Source organism: Seriola aureovittata, chromosome 4 (genome assembly GCF_021018895.1).
Source record: "Seriola aureovittata isolate HTS-2021-v1 ecotype China chromosome 4, ASM2101889v1, whole genome shotgun sequence".
Lineage (NCBI taxonomy): Eukaryota > Metazoa > Chordata > Actinopteri > Carangiformes > Carangidae > Seriola > Seriola aureovittata.
Window position 1 is genome coordinate 26143744 of NC_079367.1, and position 18727 is coordinate 26162470.

At 39.8% G+C, this 18727-nt stretch overlaps 1 protein-coding gene across 2 annotated transcripts in view; it reads left to right on the forward strand.

The window, feature by feature from the left end:
- Window positions 1-18727, forward strand: part of tyw1 (tRNA-yW synthesizing protein 1 homolog (S. cerevisiae)) — a 59788-nt gene that overhangs the window by 9588 nt on the left and 31473 nt on the right. For both annotated transcript variants that reach the window (XM_056374511.1, XM_056374512.1), the window contains exons 8-13: window positions 4439-4571; window positions 8556-8608; window positions 8700-8818; window positions 10659-10768; window positions 14770-14947; window positions 17029-17164. In XM_056374511.1, the coding sequence (XP_056230486.1) occupies window positions 4439-4571; window positions 8556-8608; window positions 8700-8818; window positions 10659-10768; window positions 14770-14947; window positions 17029-17164 (729 nt within the window). The remainder of the gene's footprint in view (window positions 1-4438; window positions 4572-8555; window positions 8609-8699; window positions 8819-10658; window positions 10769-14769; window positions 14948-17028; window positions 17165-18727) is intronic.

Sequence of the window (18727 nt, forward strand, 5' to 3'; positions counted from 1 at the left end):
GGCACAGATGGATTTGTCTGTGTTGATGTCAGTGGTGCTTGTGGCCAGGCAGGACTGAGAATGACTGGATCACTGCTGAACTTGATGATGAGTACATCTTTCCCGCAACAGTTTTTCTTCAAATGTACTCGATAATAGACTGGCAGGCAGGCAGGCTGTGATTGGCTGCCAGATTGCAGTGCTCATATCGCCCAATTTTAGTCTATATCAGTCTTTGGCTGTAGTTCTGTTTGTATTCTGCCAAGTGCCAGTAAGCTTGATTTTCATTGTTGCTCTGATTGATTTTGCACCTTTCGAATTGGCTTCTCAACTTTGTCCTAGGAGGCTTCTGTTTCTGCCAGAGTGGTGTACTTCATGCTGTGGGACTGTTGCCAGATAGGAGTTAGTGTGGTACGGATCATTAACCTGAGCGGCTGCGTGGCTTTCTGGGCTGAGCTTTGATGTTTTTAACTTAGTGTCCAGATGAAAGAAGCAGAGGAGATGTTCCTACGAGGGCTTTTGTATTAACTCACAAGTTTAAAATGACAGGATCATGTGATGTGGCTAAGCCAGTCCTTTGTTTGCTGAATATGTGTCATTTAAGGGAGTTTGTCAGTCCGCTTACATACTGACCATCACATCTTCTACACAACAATGTAATACAACAACAAATATGATCTTTATTTAAAATGTAAACTGTTTCTATTGAGACACTACTTTAGCTGAGTGAATTTTGTGGTGAGTTTTGAGACTCTGATTTGTTGATAATGTATTAGTTTCCTTCTACAGTATTAAACAGATTTAGATCCTACAGTTAAGTCTCGCAAATATAGAACTTGTGTTTATTATCTTGTTTTTTTTTATATTTTATTTATTTTTCCCCAAGTCTTTTTTTTCTTTTTCTACTCGATCCCTCTTTTTTTCGTGCCTCTGCACGCTCATTTACTTCCATGTTTTCCTGTTTGCCCTGCGTGTTATTACTGCACTGTCCGTCGGCATCAGCCCCATGTTGTGTCATGGTTCCAGAGCACAACACGATGCTGTGAGATGTCCCAGTTCTGTTAGTCCAGACAGGCCCGGGCATGACTGTGAGCTCTCGAGCGAGGGTGAAAGCCGAGCAGTGGGGACCAGAGACCGGGGCCAGATGACTCGCTAGGGCTGCACGCAAACACCACAGGGACAGATTGTAACACTGTCGGCTACATGTTGCGTGTGCTTTCAGAATTTTGCATGTCAAGGATGCCATATGTGAAGGTGGACATTTGTACTGGCTGAGCGTGGTAAACTAGTCTTCGCCCATTATGGGGTTTAAAGTGCAGGTTACAGAATTTCCATCTGTGGTTTAGATATGTGGTGAACCTAAAGCTGACAGGTCGGCAGGTGCTGTCCCTAACTGACTGGTTACACCTGCACCGATAAGTGGAATAGAGCACCATTCATCGCATCCTTTAAACCACCCATAGGAAAGCAGCACATAATTTGCAGGGAGGTAAATTAAGTTTCAGAATGTCATCCAACACAATACCTAATCTTTTTTCCACCTGACAATGAGATGTCGGAGGACTCTGACACATCACAGTGGCTTGCTTATTCACATATCACCTGTCGACAAAGGACCTGCTCCTCTGAGGGTCCGCTGCTGCTGCTGTCAGGATGTTGAATCTCTACTCTACATGGCCTCAGCTGCATAGAGCTGATAGAGCTGATAGATATATACATGGGCTTACTTTTTTCCAGGTGGAAGGTGAAAAGACACCATTGTCAGTCGCGTCAGCAAAAACATGAGTGCTAAACAGCTGAGGTCATGGTCAGATTCACAGTGGACGGGCTGTGTATTTATTACACAGCTCATGTTAGAGCCTGGTCTGTTCTAGGTGATGTTATTACTTACTTACTTACGTTTGTGGGGTTCCTAAAGCTTTTACATTTTAGTTTACATTTTAGTGTCTTTGTTGTATTTTTAGTTTTTCCCATTAGATATTGATAGGGCTGGGCCTAATGATTATTTTCATTATCAGTTAATCTGACTGTTCTTTTCTCCATCAATTAGTTGAACTGTCCATGAATTGCAAGAAAATAATGAAAAAGCGAATCCTCACATTTGTGAAGCTCAAGCTAGTAACTGGTTGGCATTTTTACTTGAAAAATTACTTGAACAAAAAAATATCTAATGCGGATAATGCTTTTGTTCTTTTTTTTCCTCAGTAATGTTTTTAAAATATGAAGGACAAAGTACACAGGAGTAATAATGTTATCAAAACTACAAACTTTCTGAAAAAGATCTTTTCAATTTGGCTATAAAACAGCAATTTAATGACTATAAAATACTTAAAGTTGCTATAACAGGTATGTTTTTAATTACTAAAGTAACAATGTTTTGCATGACAAAGTGAAAACAATGTGAAAGGAGTTGCTCGTCTTGATGAACCTAGAGATTTAACACCTGAATCTGCAGCTCCCCTCGGCTTTACAGGACTTTATGCTGAGTTTCAGCTCGTTGTTTGGCTGTCTGGCAGCAACTTTACTGTTTTGGTTCATTCTCACTGCTTTCATAACTTCATTTTTGTCTGCAGCAAGCTGCTGTTTTCAACAAAATACCCACTCTACCCGACCTGCTCAGCACCTAACAGCAAACAGACACAGTTAGCAACTAGCCGAACCAAACATTTCCCTCAGGAGTCGGTCAGAGTAGAGAGGAAAAGGAAGGTGAATATTGGACTGCTAATGTTGGAAGCAACTGTTAACAAGGTCACCATATCAAATTAAAAGGTGTAAAAGGTGGCAGAAGTAACAGGAGCTCAGTTTGCTCTGGAGATGACTGACTCCAAACACACAGATCAGTGGGGAGTTATTTGGAAAAGATGGGAATTATGACACAAGATAACCCAGTCAAGTAAACATGGATGATGTTCTCACTACTTTAAATCCAATAGTGACCAGACTGGCTCGGCTGAAGTACATAGAGCCTATTTGCCCACTGTACTCAGAGCCATTATTAAGACTCCGTGGCACATTTCTATAACATTTAGAGCTGTGCGATTGATGAACAAGTGTTAGTGCCCCACAGTGAGCTACATAGCAGGAACCTCGGTTCTTCACGTATCAGCCTCTTACGAGTGCTGCTGTGCTGAGAAGGCGACATAGATCCCTATAGACAAGCTGAAGCAGTGGCAGCAGTACAGTTATTGGGTGGAGCTGTCACTTAACATGGTTAATTTCAAAGGCACCTCTTCTATCACGCCTTTCTCAAAAGTAATACCCTTTCCCATGCCCTGGGCAACTTTTCTAGCAGGACTTAATCAATCCTCAGTTGTATATGTAAACACCATATCTCTAAAATATTAAGATTTACATATAAATGCTGTACACTGCAATAATGTAATCCTAGCCTGAAGGAGGTCTTTAATCTTTAAGACAAATAGGCTGCAGCTGCTCAAGCATCAAAGACGCCGATGTGTAAAATAAAGTCCAACAATTCTCTTATTAGCTTTAGACCTTTTTTTTGCATTTCACCGGGCCCCTGAAGGGCCTTAAACCAACTTAAACTGCACCGTTTGGACTGGACGATGCCCATTTGTTCAAAAATGATCATGCCGTGCAGTATTAAATGGTCAAAAACATCATTGTACAGTGCAGTTTCTGTTAAAGTCTTTGTTCCATTGACCGTCTCTGTTGCTGTTAAAGTTTTGACATTTCAGAACCCTAACCCTAATCACTATCGGAAACACATTTATTGCAGTGGTGGGTGTGATTATTGCAGAGCAATGTCGTAACACATCTCCCCATTTGTTAGCCTTCCTCTGTGGGAATCCCTTGAATCATTCATTGATTCATTCCCATAATCATGGTTCTTGACCAGGAAAGCAGAGGACCAGTGAAGTGCTCTATCACCAGGTCTGCCCACATGAAACTGTATAGCCTGGACTCAGTGTGGTGACGGGTGATGACGGTGTTTTACTCTTTAATAACTCTTATACATTACTGTTGGGGGCAGCTGTGAGAGCACATAGATGCACAATTGACTCTAAAATGTATTTCTGACACCAAGATAGTAAATATGAATGTGTGTCACTTAAGTAAATGAATTGGTGTAACTCACACATTCAAAGTAGACTTTAAATATTACTCATTTTCACTTTCTCTGTCTTTTTGTTGTTCTTGTTCTAGTATTGTCCCCAAGTGTCCTCATGAAGTGATGTCAGTGTTTTTGTCTTTTCAAGTTCTTGTCATGTGGTTGATCTATGATTTTGTATTTATGGTCGTCTTAAAGATTTTGGTTTTTAGTGTTAAATTTTCCAACAAGAATTCTTTTTTCCCTCATAATAAAATTTTTAACATTGTATTCTATTGATTTGTAGTTATGACGAATGTCAGTCATAACACAACAACACAGCTTAATATTTTAAGATGCAACAGATGGTGGTTATAAACAGTAACTGACTCTGAGTGTCTGCCACAGAGCAAAGAGGAGGGTCGAGGAGACGGCCAGACAGTGAAGCTCTCCAAGTTGAATGGAGTGAAGAAGATTGGGGATGAAGAGGAACGACGAGAGATGATCACCCCGGCCCTTAGGGAAGCACTGACGAAGCAAGGTGAGGAAGAATAGGACAAGTTTTACATTTGAGAGCTGACACGAACTAAAACTGAATTAGAAAAATTTATGAATCTTTGACTTGTATGAGTAAAATGCAGAGCCAGTTCCAAAAGAACATCTGCCTCGTGTCACTGGTGACTGTGGATAATATATTCATATTATCTAGCCGCATTGCTCGGCAATAAAAAAATCACTTTACAGAACTAGCACACCAGCTGCTTGTCGGCGTATCCTTAACCTTGCTGATTCCACAAGGGCAGCAAAGTTGTAATTCACCTCAGAACATAAATTATGAGTCATGTCATTTTTTAAATTTCAGCAGTAAATCTAACAAACACACACAAATTGCCAGAAGAGAAGTCAAGTTAGTTTTTTTTTTTTTTTTGCTTAAATGTGTCCGGCCATAAGTCACTGACGGAGCTGTCGTTATTCTCAAACTCATGTTACCTGAGGGACTCAATGACGTCTTTTGTAAATCATCAAGCGTCCTCTGGCCTCAAATAATAATTACTTTGGCGTACCACGCAGAAAGAAGTAATATGCTGGAACCTCAGTTTGGATTGTGTTAACGTTAATTAGCAGCTGAAATTGCATCCTGTTCCGGTCTTTTTTCAAACATCCTGATGGAGAAATTGGTTAGTTAAAGCTGGTCATAGGTGCTGCATGAGGAGAGGCGTGAAGCTGAAGAGTGTGTGTCTTCTAATGTCACTGAATGATACAGCGCCGTTCAATTATCCTCTCTGCCTCCTCCTGTCCTCACTGTGCAGTATTCTTAAAGATCTGTGACCACACCATGTAGTTCAACTTACGTGCTTATCTTATTGTATTGGTACAAGTATAATAAATGTTATGTTTTCTGCTTATTTCATTTGGAAAAAACTTTGCTCATCTCAGACATTAACTCAGTGAAACGCCTCTGATTACGCATTCACACCTGATAATCACAATGTACGGGCAATATCACTTTCAATACAGTGTTTTTAAAATTGGATATCAGATTTGAATTGGATCAAGACAGTGTGAAAATATCCAGTGGGGATATCGTCTAAGAATAGTGCTGCCTGTGTGAAAGATTTGTGTTATGTTACTATTGTCTGAAGCGGAGCTCTGTCTCAATGCTTTCAGTTGATTATAGTTCAATATTCATATTCTGATATTGGAGCCTGTGCTTGGGTAAACGGGTGTTAAATGAAGCCACAGAGTCTCAGCTGTTGACTCATTATCTCTGAAACATTTTACTATTCTACCCTTCTACTATTTAGTTCATTCACTAGTATAACACAGGCCAGTCATTTTCAGGCAATGACCCCCCACTGTCAACTTACACAACACTCTATAAATAGGACTGTGTGAGCAAGACTTCACTTCATTTGACCAAATGTTGACCTATTTCGTGGTGTTGATGTTGGCAACCGTCGGTCCTGGTGGACACTTTGTTTCATTTGGAATAAAAGGATGAAGGATGAAAGTTTTGGCTTTGTTTTAATGATATTGGGTCTTGGATGGCTGCGTTTCCTGTATAGCCGCTTCCTGGCATGACATGGATGCAAAAGACACACACTATTGAAACTCTTGCATAAAGTCCAATAAAGTTTTACCACAGAGCTCCATATTTAAGCAAATCATGTTCCATCAACACGGCCCAGGAGAGTAGACCTTTCAAATGGACTCGGGATTGTATACCTGCATCTAAAATCTGATTCTGTACGGAAAGAATCAGATTTATGGTTAGGGTACATATATCTTGTCAACTTTAATCACTAGCAAGAACTGTATTTGTTTCTCACGATAGAAGAACTTGCACATCTGCTGTGTGTCATTTAATACTTGTCAGTGTTTGTCTGCAACAACAGATGAACAACAATACCAGGTTAATGGTCTGGAGTTGTGTTGTAGCAGGATTACACACAATCTAAGATATCCGTGACATGGTTGTAGAGTTTTAAGTGAAGGGACAACTAAATATTGGAAAAATGTTATTTCTCATTAGACTATTCAGACGAGTGCTGTTGAAATATTGAAAGACACTTTAGTTTTGATTAGTACATGGAAAATTTGTACCTGCAAGATCCTGAAAAAGAAGCTGCAAATGCCTCCAAACAAATTAGATGGATTTTTTTCCAACTCTTTGATTAAACAAGTCCCCTCCCTCCTCATTTTATTTCCCTCCGGGTCGAGTATCACAGATCAAAGTATAAATTGTTTGCAGAGTTGTCAATAATGTTTTACCCAAAAAGCTTGTATTTCAAGTTATTTAAGCCCTCAGTTTCTCACTAGGGAGACCATCACTGAATTTTGTGCTATACGGATTGAAAGCCTTATGGGTAAGTTTCTGTTTCGCAGCAGCAGAGTTTCTGTAAGCTTTCAGTTCATTAGCTCTGGTGCCAAATTTAAGTCCTCTTTAAAGAGCTGGTTGAGAAGCAGGTGGTCACTAATATAATCATAGAAACAGATGTTTGAGTAACGGGCTTCAATCTGTTAATTTTTTTTATTTTCTAATTTGAATGTAGTTTAATTTTTTAATTTTGATCCAGACTGATGTTGTCTCCTTACGCTCTTTTTTTCCTCTAAGACATTGCACAGGAACACACACATGCATTTTGATTAATATCTGTGCGTGTGGCCATGAACTTATTGTTAAAATGCCTCCTGGCGAAGCTTTGGGACATTTTCCCTTCGTCTCAACTACTGATGCCTCCAACATCTAAGTATGAGTATTCATAGCACATGTTGTACTTTTTCGGCAGATACATTTCTCCTCCTCCTCACCTTGGCTCAGTCTTCTCCACCGACACATTTAAGGACATGGAGGCATTGAAAATCCATTTCCCCAACAAACACAAGAGGGGAAACTTTGCTCACGTTAAAATTATTAATAGTTAAATAAACTGTCAGCAGGTCCAGGTCTTGTAGGCCTGGGACTATATAGTTTTATGTGTTATGCAGTTGCCAGGAGCGAGGTTAGAGGAGGACATGTGCTCTAAAGGTATTTTCAGGGTGGATGTCAACATGTTTTTGCCCAGCGAGAAAACCACAGCAAACATTTGGTGTTTAACCAAAAAAACAAAAAGAAATTGAATTGTTTGTGTGTTCGGAAGTAGAGAGATTTTTCTACTTATTAAAGGAACATACCTGATGAATGGCAAGCTGTTTCCATCAGTTGGTAAATCAAAAATGAGTATTTTTACCACTCAGCCTTTTCTACAAATATACGCATAAATAGGCTTGATGAATAACATTTGTATTTGACTCATCTAGCATCAAACCTGAGATCTGTTGAAGCAGTGAGAGCTCATTTCCACCCTGATACAAATTTCCTGCTGTGTTTTAATTAGATATTTCACTTACAACACATAAAGGGTTTCAAAAATAAAAAAGTCACTACCTGACTTCAACATCAGGCTCTTCAGCTGCTCTATGGCTGAAGTAGAAAGTATCTTTAAACGTTGCGGCTTTAAAAGTGAGCCATCCTTGACTCCCCTAGAAGCAACCTAAATATCATCCTCTGGCATTTCATGAGCAGATGAAATGATACAGATAAAAGCATTCTCTTTGACAGACATCACAGAGAAGGATGTGTAACGCCTGCAAGGACTTATCCAGTTTGTATCCAGTGGTATGAGGCCGTGATAGAGAGGCGGACTTGTAAAGAAAAGTGAATTTGAAACACTTTAGCCTCCTTTTGTGCAGCAAAAAGAATTGGAAATACTTTCCCATCCTTGCTGCCGTTGCCGTGTCCTTAAGCAGTCACTAGTGGCTTTATAAGAGATGTTCAGCAGCCTTTAGCAGACGACTGTGACTATATGACTTTGTGAATGCTGAGCGTCGCTTCATTGATGTACCACTCAAAGAAAATGAAATGGCCGCTTTCCTCTATATTAAGTATCTGCTGAATGTGGCCTACGTGGTTGTGGGTGGAAGAAGTGTATACTGAGTGAGAGCGTTATTCTTCTCACATGTTGTTCTTTATCTTTCTGCGCAGGGTACAAACTAATTGGAAGTCATTCAGGAGTGAAGCTTTGTCGATGGACCAAGGTAATCGAATTTACGCCTCTTAGTAGAGCATTAGATTCTCTGTCAAAGTGAATGCATGAATCACATTAAAAGGTTTGTTTCCTTTGGTTAGTCTATGTTGCGTGGGAGAGGAGGCTGTTACAAGCACACTTTCTATGGTATTGAGTCCCACCGGTGCATGGAAACTACCCCCAGCCTCGCCTGTGCCAACAAGTGTGTCTTCTGCTGGAGGTATGTACCTGACAAATAAAGCCACTGTGTAGCTCAGGTCTTAAAACGTCTGTGGACGATCGTCACCGCCTCTAGATGTCACACCAGACCACCAGCGTCTCAGACCATAACAAATGCTTCGTGGGCCTCCCTTCATGTTCTCAGTCAGCAAGGTGTTAGAAGCCCGGCCACTAAACACAACAAGAAGCAGAACTGAATTAAGTTACCGTGCACACCAGAGCCAGCAAAAATAAATAAACAGTCTAGCCACAACCATCAGCCCACACTAGCACTGCCGTGAAATGCTCCATGGCAGTGCTGACAGTTAGCCAGCTAGTGATAGCAACATTTGCCGGTAACAGCAAGTTAGCTAACATTATCATGCCTTCTGTGGCCGGTCACTAATGAAAACAGACATGTAACATTATGTAGTCTTCAAGTTACTTACACATGAAGGAGAAGAAAGGCCCGTTCCCAGTCCAGCTGGAGCCATTCTGGGAGCGGCAGCATGTACGACACTGACAGAGCTGATAGAAACTTTAAAAACTTTATGGATGTTTTGATGGTCCACCGGCGGACGGGGATTTCAGCCGGTAGTCCCCATCGCCAGTCCGCCTGTTCTCTGGTCTCATCTCTTTCTATGTCAGAGACATTTATAGCGGTTTCTTCAGTGGAAGAAATTCTGGCAGGTTGTTTTCACCTGAAGTCTGTAATGCAATATGTCATGTCGCATGTGCGCATATAAACGTGGGGAGGGCCAACGGTCTACCGAAACAAAGAACAGACAAACTCAGATTACAACACACACAGAGCGTTCTGTGCTCAGGACGCCATTAGTCCTCTACAGCTTTACATAGAAAATAGATGTTTGCTGCTATATTATTGTTAAAAATCTTGTTAACAGGACCTTTAATTATCTTTCTAGAAAACACTGGAATCTATCTCAGGTACACAGGGAATCTATTTTCATAGCATGTTGGGATTATTTCCCACATCTTTACTTGTCGCCTTGTCTAAAACTAACTTGTTTACCTCATTAGTCAAGACCACTCCCTGACATTGAGCAGTGATCTTTCCATGGCAAACAAGTTAATGATTTATGTGCAGAAGACTAATAGCCAGTATAACTGCGAGGCCTAAAAGGTGGACACTGATTCATGATGACATTGGCGAGAGACTGGGCTTTCTGCTCCCCTCAAGTTCCTTTTGAAAAGGCGACTGTGTTGAGCACTGAAAGGTCGCTGTCACAATGTGCTGCTGCGGTGAACTGCTTCCCTGTCAGCGCAGATATGCCAGTCTCTACTTAAGGCCGCTATGTGAGATGACGGGAAGTAAGCAGTTTCAGGGCACAGCTGTATTTCTGAAGCCGTCCTCACCATCCACCTCTGTGCAGCAACAGGTGGAATTAGATTTGATGGGCAAGGCCACTATGTGTGGTGTGAGTGTGTGCATATGCATGCAACAGACTGTCTGATGCAACAGACTGCGATGCCTCCGGATTTGTTGTTGCACCTAGACATCACACTTAGACGGTGAGAAGGTGTTATCAGCGCCCACAGGAGGTACAGTTTTTACAGGAGGATGCATTCTTTCACTTGATATGTTTTTCATGGTGAGAATACACATGATCCACCTTCCTCTTGATCTAGTGAAATATGTAACTGTGTTATTTGTGTTAATGACTTGATCTAATGGCCTAAATCTGTCTAAATCAGAGTAATGCCTTAGATCCATACTGGCGGTCAGTTGATGTTGTCCTCCTGCAGGCAGTGAAGAAGTTGTATAGTAGCGTTCCTGACCGACTGGTAACAGTTTTTCTGCTGTTCTTCCTTATCTGTTTATCCGTCTGCCCCACTAACAGACATCACACCAACCCTGTGGGCACGGAGTGGCGCTGGAAGATGGACCCTGCAGAGAAGATCCTGCAGGACGCCGTAGAGAAGCACCAGAACATGATTCGACAGTTCAGAGGTTGGTGACACATGCAAACATGAGTGTTCACTCCTGTCTCTCCACTTCTGTGTATATGTCTGTATCTCTTGCGCTCTGTTTATCTATCAATCAGTTATCCTCTTGAGTGCACATTATACATCTGAATTATTGCTGGAGAGATAAACACGGACACGGAACAACCATCTTCGCCATGCGCACTTTTGTTGGCTCCAGCTTACTGATAACGACCCCTTGTAACCCTTTGTGTAATGAAGCAGAGTGAAGATCAAAATGCTGATGGTTTGTCTGTTTGTTCATCACACCCTTGCTATAGTAGCCCATCTCATCAATCACTTCTCAACCCCCCCCCCCCCCCCCCAACACACACTCCACACACACACAATTTAATTTCCCCATCTGGCACGTTCACGTTTGTCACAACTTCACTCTCTTTATCTTCCCAAAACTTATTTGTGCTGTACCCTCACTGAGGGTCCGTCAGATATCCAGATAAACTGGAATTACACTATGTAATGGTTTGTAATAGAGAATTAACCCCGTCTCTACCCACATTTTTGGGCTCAGCTTGTACTACTTGTACTAATACTGCTGGCATGTGGGACTTATTTCTCTGGCTGCTAGCAGCATTGGCTGAGGACGACTGGTCAGACGCCCAAAGCTCAGTCAAAACAGAATTTAGTGATCATCCTGTGAGTATTCCCTAAGCAGATTTTCTTTGAGAAATATTGTCAAAACAAGACATTTATTAAAGCAAACAAGAACTGATTGGAAAATTGTTTGTATTCCACATGGATTTAAATGTTTAAAACAAGATCTTCACCTCATTAGAATTAGTACTTAAACAGCAGTTATCTCATAGATTAATTTATTGGTAACTTTTTCAAATAAACAATTAATCATTAAAGCTATAACATGTCAAAAAGTAACGACAGCACAGTTTCTCAGAACCTCAGTAGATTGTCTTCGGCTGTTGGACTGTTGGTCGGACAAAACACGCATTCAATTTACAGCGGTATAAAACAGAAAAGCAATACGCTCTCACATTGTTTGATCCTGCGACCTAACAGTCACATGGCTGCCTCTCTAACCTCAAAGCCACTGCTGATCCCATTATAAAACAGTACAGCTATTGTACTCAGGAAACGATACAGATGTTAATGTCAAATGCTAAAAACTTCTGAGACATATCCTCTTCAAAGCGCCACTTTATAGCTAACATCATTCTCAGAGCAGCAACTCATGATGTATTATAATGCAGGTCATTATTGAAAATGTAATTTCCTGACATGATAACAATGGAACAATAGTGCACATAAGGTTATGTTGACAGTAAGCTGCTTTTTAGTTCACTTAGTGATTGAAAAAACACATTTGTTGCTAAAGAGAATACAGTTATAATGTTATGTGCTGAAAATAAAGAAAAGTACATTTTAAAATGCTGTAACAAAGAAAATCTTTGCAATTCTAATTAGAAACATAGTTTAGCAAAACGCAGTCCTATATGGTTATTATCATCCATAATTTTCTTTCCAGTTGCACTATAAAATCAAATTAGGCAGCCCTCAACTCCATTTACCATCGACTGATACATTTTACAAGGTCTGGTCCAATGAACTCTCCAGACATTGCCTCTGAAAACTCTCTGTTTGATTAAACAGATTGCTTTCTGCTCTGACCACCTGATAATCTACTGTCTAAAAGGTCTCTTCAAATAGCAGTTTTAAATGTCATGCAACTGTTTATAATGAAAAGTTATTAGTCACCCTTTAAATGTAAAAGAATATGCAGTTTATTACCCTGCCAGCTGTCACATAAGTTTTGTTTGTCAGGTTCTAACTGTAAAAAGTTGAGTGTGTTTTCTTTTTTCTTTTTTTTGATGACTGGACAAGTCATCTAGGAACTAGGAACAAATATCTGAATCCCACGGCCTGACTGTAGGAGTCCAGCCTGGACCAGCTGATCGTCTTGGGTTGTTCAATGGAGTGCTGTGTCCATGATTTTCTTGTCTGTTGATTTATAACTTGAAAAAAAAAAAAAAATTGTAATGTCATTTTCTGTGCAACAACAACACAGCACTTTTAATTTTTAAAATGACTCACTCCTGTCATGCATTCTGTGAGCCTGCACTGCACCCTTTCGTCCAAGCACCTATGCACTTGTTTAATTTTGACCGAGTGAATTCATAGACACCACTGTAGACACCAAACACTTCCACCGGGAAGTGTTAAGTTTGTTTCTTAAATCACACAGACTAAGAAGTTTAACAGGGAGAAGTAGTCTGCAAACCAGAGATTGATGATTTGTTAACCATTTTCCATGAGTGTTGGTGTCACAACAAAGACAGTGCAGGTCAAGTCCAGAGGAAATTAAAGGTCTTTGATAATAGCTGTCATTTCTTGAATCAATTCTGTGGCTTCTAATTCAGTAACAATAATTATACTAAAGCTCGACCGATACTGGACTTTTGTGACCGATGCCGATACTGATATTAGGGAGTAAAAAAAATTCAGATATTGATATATTGGCCGATATATATATATATATATATATATATATATATATATATATAAATATGTATATAAAAATAAAGCTGTGTAATGAAAGCAGGATATTTTACAGTTTAACAATAAACTTTATTGTCCAAAATGACATCAATGCACTGAAATGGTAAATTTCACTGGGAATTAAATAAAATAACTATAAAAATAAATAACTATTAATAAAAACATAAGAACAAATATTGCATGTATATATATATATATATATATATATATATATATAACTTGAATGAAAAGAAAAGATCAAATATACATAAAATGCTGCCTATATAACTTGACTTGACCCAGGCATTTCCACTGCATTATTGCTTCATAATAAAAGTATTCATGTCAGCGCATATCGGAGAATATATGTGACGATACTGATATATCTGTGATAGGCCAATATCAGCTGATAACTCTAAATTATACATTCTGTAAGTCCCATTTCCTTGCTGATAGACTCAATTTTATCTGAGTGATCGACTTGATCCCACTTCACCCCCCAAGAGAGTGAACCATGTTAGAATTTAATGGAATTTCACATTGCCAAACTGTAAGATACATACGTCTAATGAGATTTCAGACACTTCAGTCTTCTCACACACACACACACACACACACACACACCTCATCCTTCATCCTCCTCAGCTGCCTTTTATGAACAGAGCTAAGTGGGATTTCTCCTGGGGGACAGCTTGCTTTTTGATGCCTTTGCATCTGTTGTGGGATGTAATTTGTCCTTGAAAGGCAGCGAAGTCACAGTTGCTGTTGTTCAACTATAGAGAATGTTGCAAACTTATCAATAATTCATAGACAGTTTTATAAAGCATATAAAGGCAACAGTCCAAAGTTTAATTTAATTAAGATTCACTGCATGTACTCTTAAATTCAATGGCATCTGCTGTAGCTCCAGCGATATCACATTAAATCCCTATCTATTCACCTGTTATGTATAATAAGTTGTTGTCTTTTTTTATTTAGTAATCTTAAATATTAAAAGCAATAGTCAATTAAACTTCATAGCATTAATCCCTCATATCTTTGTCCTTCTACTTAACCTTCCCATTTGAACTAATGTTAAGTAAAATTTTACAGCGTCCTGTAGTTTGTGGATCCACTGAACAGTGGGAGAGGCCAAGACCACCCAGTGGAAAGTAGGAGAGAGCGAGTGGAAGAGGGATGAACTGGGCTCTGGGCCGAACTCCCAAAGCTCATACTTAATATACTGTCTCTTCTCTCCCTCCCTCCCTTCCTCTCCCCTCTTTATTTTTCATGAGCAGCAACCGTCTCTCTTCTTTTCTGTTTGGTTGTGTGTAATTACTCAGTTTGACATCAGTTTTTTAACTTTGCATTGGTTGTTCTTTGATTTATGCCTCTGTGTGTGAGCTCCTCCATTTTATTGTTGGGAGACACAGATTAAGTCAAAGGTGGAATTGAATTCAAAACTATCTATTCAGCCACTGACCTCTCTCCCCTCAGGCGTTCCTGGAGTGAAGCCAGAGCGGTATGAGGAGGGCTTAGCAGTCAAGCACTGTGCCCTGTCCCTGGTGGGTGAGCCAATCATGTACCCTGAAATCAACACCTTCATCCGCCTCCTCCACTCTCAACAAATCTCCAGTTTCCTGGTCACCAATGCACAGTTCCCACAGGAAATCAGGTAGGGACATACCTTTGTTTCTGTGGATGTCACTATTTCTATCTTACTCTGAAAAATGTATTCCAGTCAGTTTATTTTGGCTATTTTTTTTGTAGTGTATTTTCGTTCACTGTCTTCACAAACCTTTCTCTTTGAAGTCTGGGGGGATGAATTAGAAAGTTGGGAGCTTGAGTGTGTCTGAGCAGTTACATTGTTGCCTAGCAGGAAGGATCAAAGGTTCAGTTTCTCAAAGAATAAGTGCTTGATGTCCTTTAACAAGGAGGGTACAGAACAGTGGTGTTGGGTTTGTGTGCTTTGAGCAACACAAACAAAATTCCATTAACTTCATCTGTGTTTGGGTGACGTCAGAAGTTTCAGAGGAGGACGTATCAAAAACTTGGCACATCAAACCAAAATTGTTTGCATGAGATGATACTAAGAATTAATGAGATGCCTTCTCTGTAATTTGGATGAACTGTTTCTTTAAACCAGTGTTTCTCAAACTCAGACCAAGGACTTTACCAATCAAATAAAACTCATGGATCACCTAACTCCCCAAACATGACAAACCAACAGGATGTTAAAACAGACATCAACTGTATTATTAATGACGTTAGCTCACACACTTTGCGCTTAGGTTTTATTCAGGAATGAATTAGTCAATTATATGTAGAATAATCCTAGTAACTTGTTTATTTCCAACAGATCATCAGTTACTAGACTGACATTTTAGGTTTTTTCATTTTATTTAACCAGTTGTTCAATAAAATGATTGTGAACAATCTTAAAAATACCTTGGAACAATTATTGACACCAACTGAAATGTGAGGCAAATTGTGAAGCTGTGTGCAAGAAGGGGCGTTAACATTTGTTTGTTGTGTCTGAGGAAACTGTTCAGTTTCCACATTGACAAGACCATGATAACCTTGTTCCACTTTTGTTGAATTGATTTTTATCTTTTTCTCTGGCGTCATGGTTTGGAAATCTGTCCTTATAGAGCAGGAATTCTCTGAATCAAATTGTTAAATGGTCCAGTGAGCTGATTGGTGAGTCACAACTTAACCAGACAGCTACGGCGGATAGCTTCTTCCTTCTGGACGAAGGTTCATAGTCCCAAAGAACAAAACAGTGTAAAGAGAGCTTTGCCAGTTTCCACCTATGTCTCTTCACCTTTTTGATATAAACATTAAGTTTTCATGTCCACATGTTTACCCTGGTGTCTGTCACTCTCCGTGCCCTTTCCCCCTCACATCTAGAGATGCCACTCTGTCTAGAGGCCTTGTCATGAAGACATACTGTGACATATCTGATATGTCAGCTAACTAGCCTGTCACAGGCTGACTTATTATACACTCATCGAACAGGTTGAAGGCAAGAACAGCAGGCATCAGTCATTTTTCTTCCTGTCTGCCAGAGCCACCTGGTTGGCGATGAGCTGTTTCAGTTGATTGAGTCTCTATTTCAGCACTGCTTCTGCAACTTCTTGAACTCAATTTCCTGACTTTCTGTCTCATTGCTCATTTAGCTAATCGTTTATTTTTGCATCTTTACATAATTGTCTCTCTTGTACAGCAGATACTTTATCTACCATCTAAAGTGCTCCTCTCGTTTCAGTCGTGTGAATCTTTTACAGTTTTCTGGTTGTGTTTACTACTCTGCTGCATCCTGCTTTTACAGCTTGTGTTAGAGTGTAGCTACACGCAAATAAGTTAATGTGTAATTATTATGAAGGAGAAGCACTTTTTAGTTTACCACAACTTCCTGTTGTCTTCCTATCTTCTGTCTGTACAATTAGTCTGTTGCTTTGTGAATGTTTGACGTGTTTTTGCAGGTTATTGTTCCTATTGAATAATCTGAGAGGAGCTGATTTATATTCAGCGCAAGTGTTTTCTGTCTTCTGTGATACTGAACTTCAGCTTCTTACAGAAATGCACTCATGTTTTCTGATAAATATGTTAAGGTTTAATGACATTGAGGGAGACCAAGATTTAAGAAAAAGAGAGTGATACCTCTAGGGTTTGTACCACATTTCTTGTTTCTTTCTCAAACTGGATCATTCTTATCCTCATTTCTTCTCATTTCTTCACTCCTATAATTTCCAGGAGCCTGGTCCCAGTTACCCAGTTGTATGTGAGTGTGGATGCGAGCACCAAAGACAGTCTGAAGAAGATTGACCGGCCACTTTTCAAGGACTTCTGGCCACGCTTCCTGGATAGCCTCAAGGCCCTGGGAGAGAAGGTAAACTGTCCCCTGAGCAAGGTTTAGTTTCCAGTCAAGAGTTTAGAAAAGTGAGCTTGTGAAAAAGAGGCTATGGTGCTACTCAAAAAGATACTGAAAAAAGTAGCACACTGGGTTAAAACTACATTTTTGAAATTATAGACTGTAAATAAAGATGGTTTCTCAAGAGTGGTTTTGAAGCTCAGAGTGAGCTGCCCTGGCGTCGCCATCTTGGCAGAGCCTGACTCCACCTAACTCCCAGCTAATCCAAAACTGGGCAAAGACTTTGGTACATGCCGTGTTGTGGCAAGCATACGCTCACCCACCTGTCACTCAAAGTGGCACACCCTCAATTATGCATATATTTAAGCCTCTATAGAAATTAAATGGGGGAATTATATAAAAATTCACCCCCTGTATAGTTGCCATGAAAGAGGAAATTAGCTATAAACCAAAAACAGTTTTTTATACCAGGCTGTAATCATGATTATTTCTGCTGTAAAGTTGGGCATTTTAACATGGAGTCTATGGAGACAGACTCACTTTTGGATACAGACTCTAGTGGTCGTTTGCTCCACTTTTTAGCCCTGGAGGATGTTGCTTGGTTGAAATACATTGTTCGTACACTGTTTATGTGTTTCAGGCCCCAGCCAGCCCACAGGGTTTTCCCATTTTACTTTAAAAAATGTAAACATGCAGTATTTGTTTCATTCTATGCTTTTCTAGCTGGGCAGTGACAATTTGCCAAATGTGCAAAAAGCAGGACTTGATCTTTACAGGAAAAGAAGAGCTGAAAGTTTGAACGATCTGAGCTCTTTTGTCAGGCATCTCACTGTTAAACACACTTGTGATGATAATTGGCAGTTTTGCTCTGTGTTAACAATAACAGTAATGGAGGTTATGCCAGGTTTACCGTCTATGCAATTAACCTAACTTCAGCATCAATGAAAATAAGACTTCTGTGATTGTTTCAGTGCCAATAAAGCTCTAACTATTGTGTTCCCATAGCTTGTTATTACCTCAAGCTTAATCAAGTCAATTTAATTATCTCGCCTTCGTAATTCTGCATCACAAATGCACAAATTGCACTGAATGATGATACTTGGAATATTTTCTGAGTGCATAATTAAAAGTAAAACTAATTCTCCCTTGGAAATGTTTGCGTGCTTCATTACTTGCATTCATTTTCTAACTGGGTATTTTCCTGTTATCATCATGTCACTGTTTGTGCCGAATTATTTTCAGAATTGGCGTACCTGTAAAAGGAAAGCCTCATAATATATTGATATGAAATTGATTTCATGATTGCTGTCAATGAAATGTCAAATTAAACCCTTTTCATTGAATGGATACACTGCAAGTGCATGTTGTTTATCTTGCTACATCATGAGGGGATGTGTTAAGCCTGTATGTATCAGCCATAAATGGGAAGCATGACCTCGATATTTTGTGGATTTTCTGCACTTAATGGCCTGCGTTTGTCACAGTTTCTTGTTCTTTCAGCTCTAAGAGAAAAGCTCTGGCCTGTGCTGGGCACTGGCTTAGCTTGATGTATGGTTGTTGATAAGCAGACGAGGGATGCTG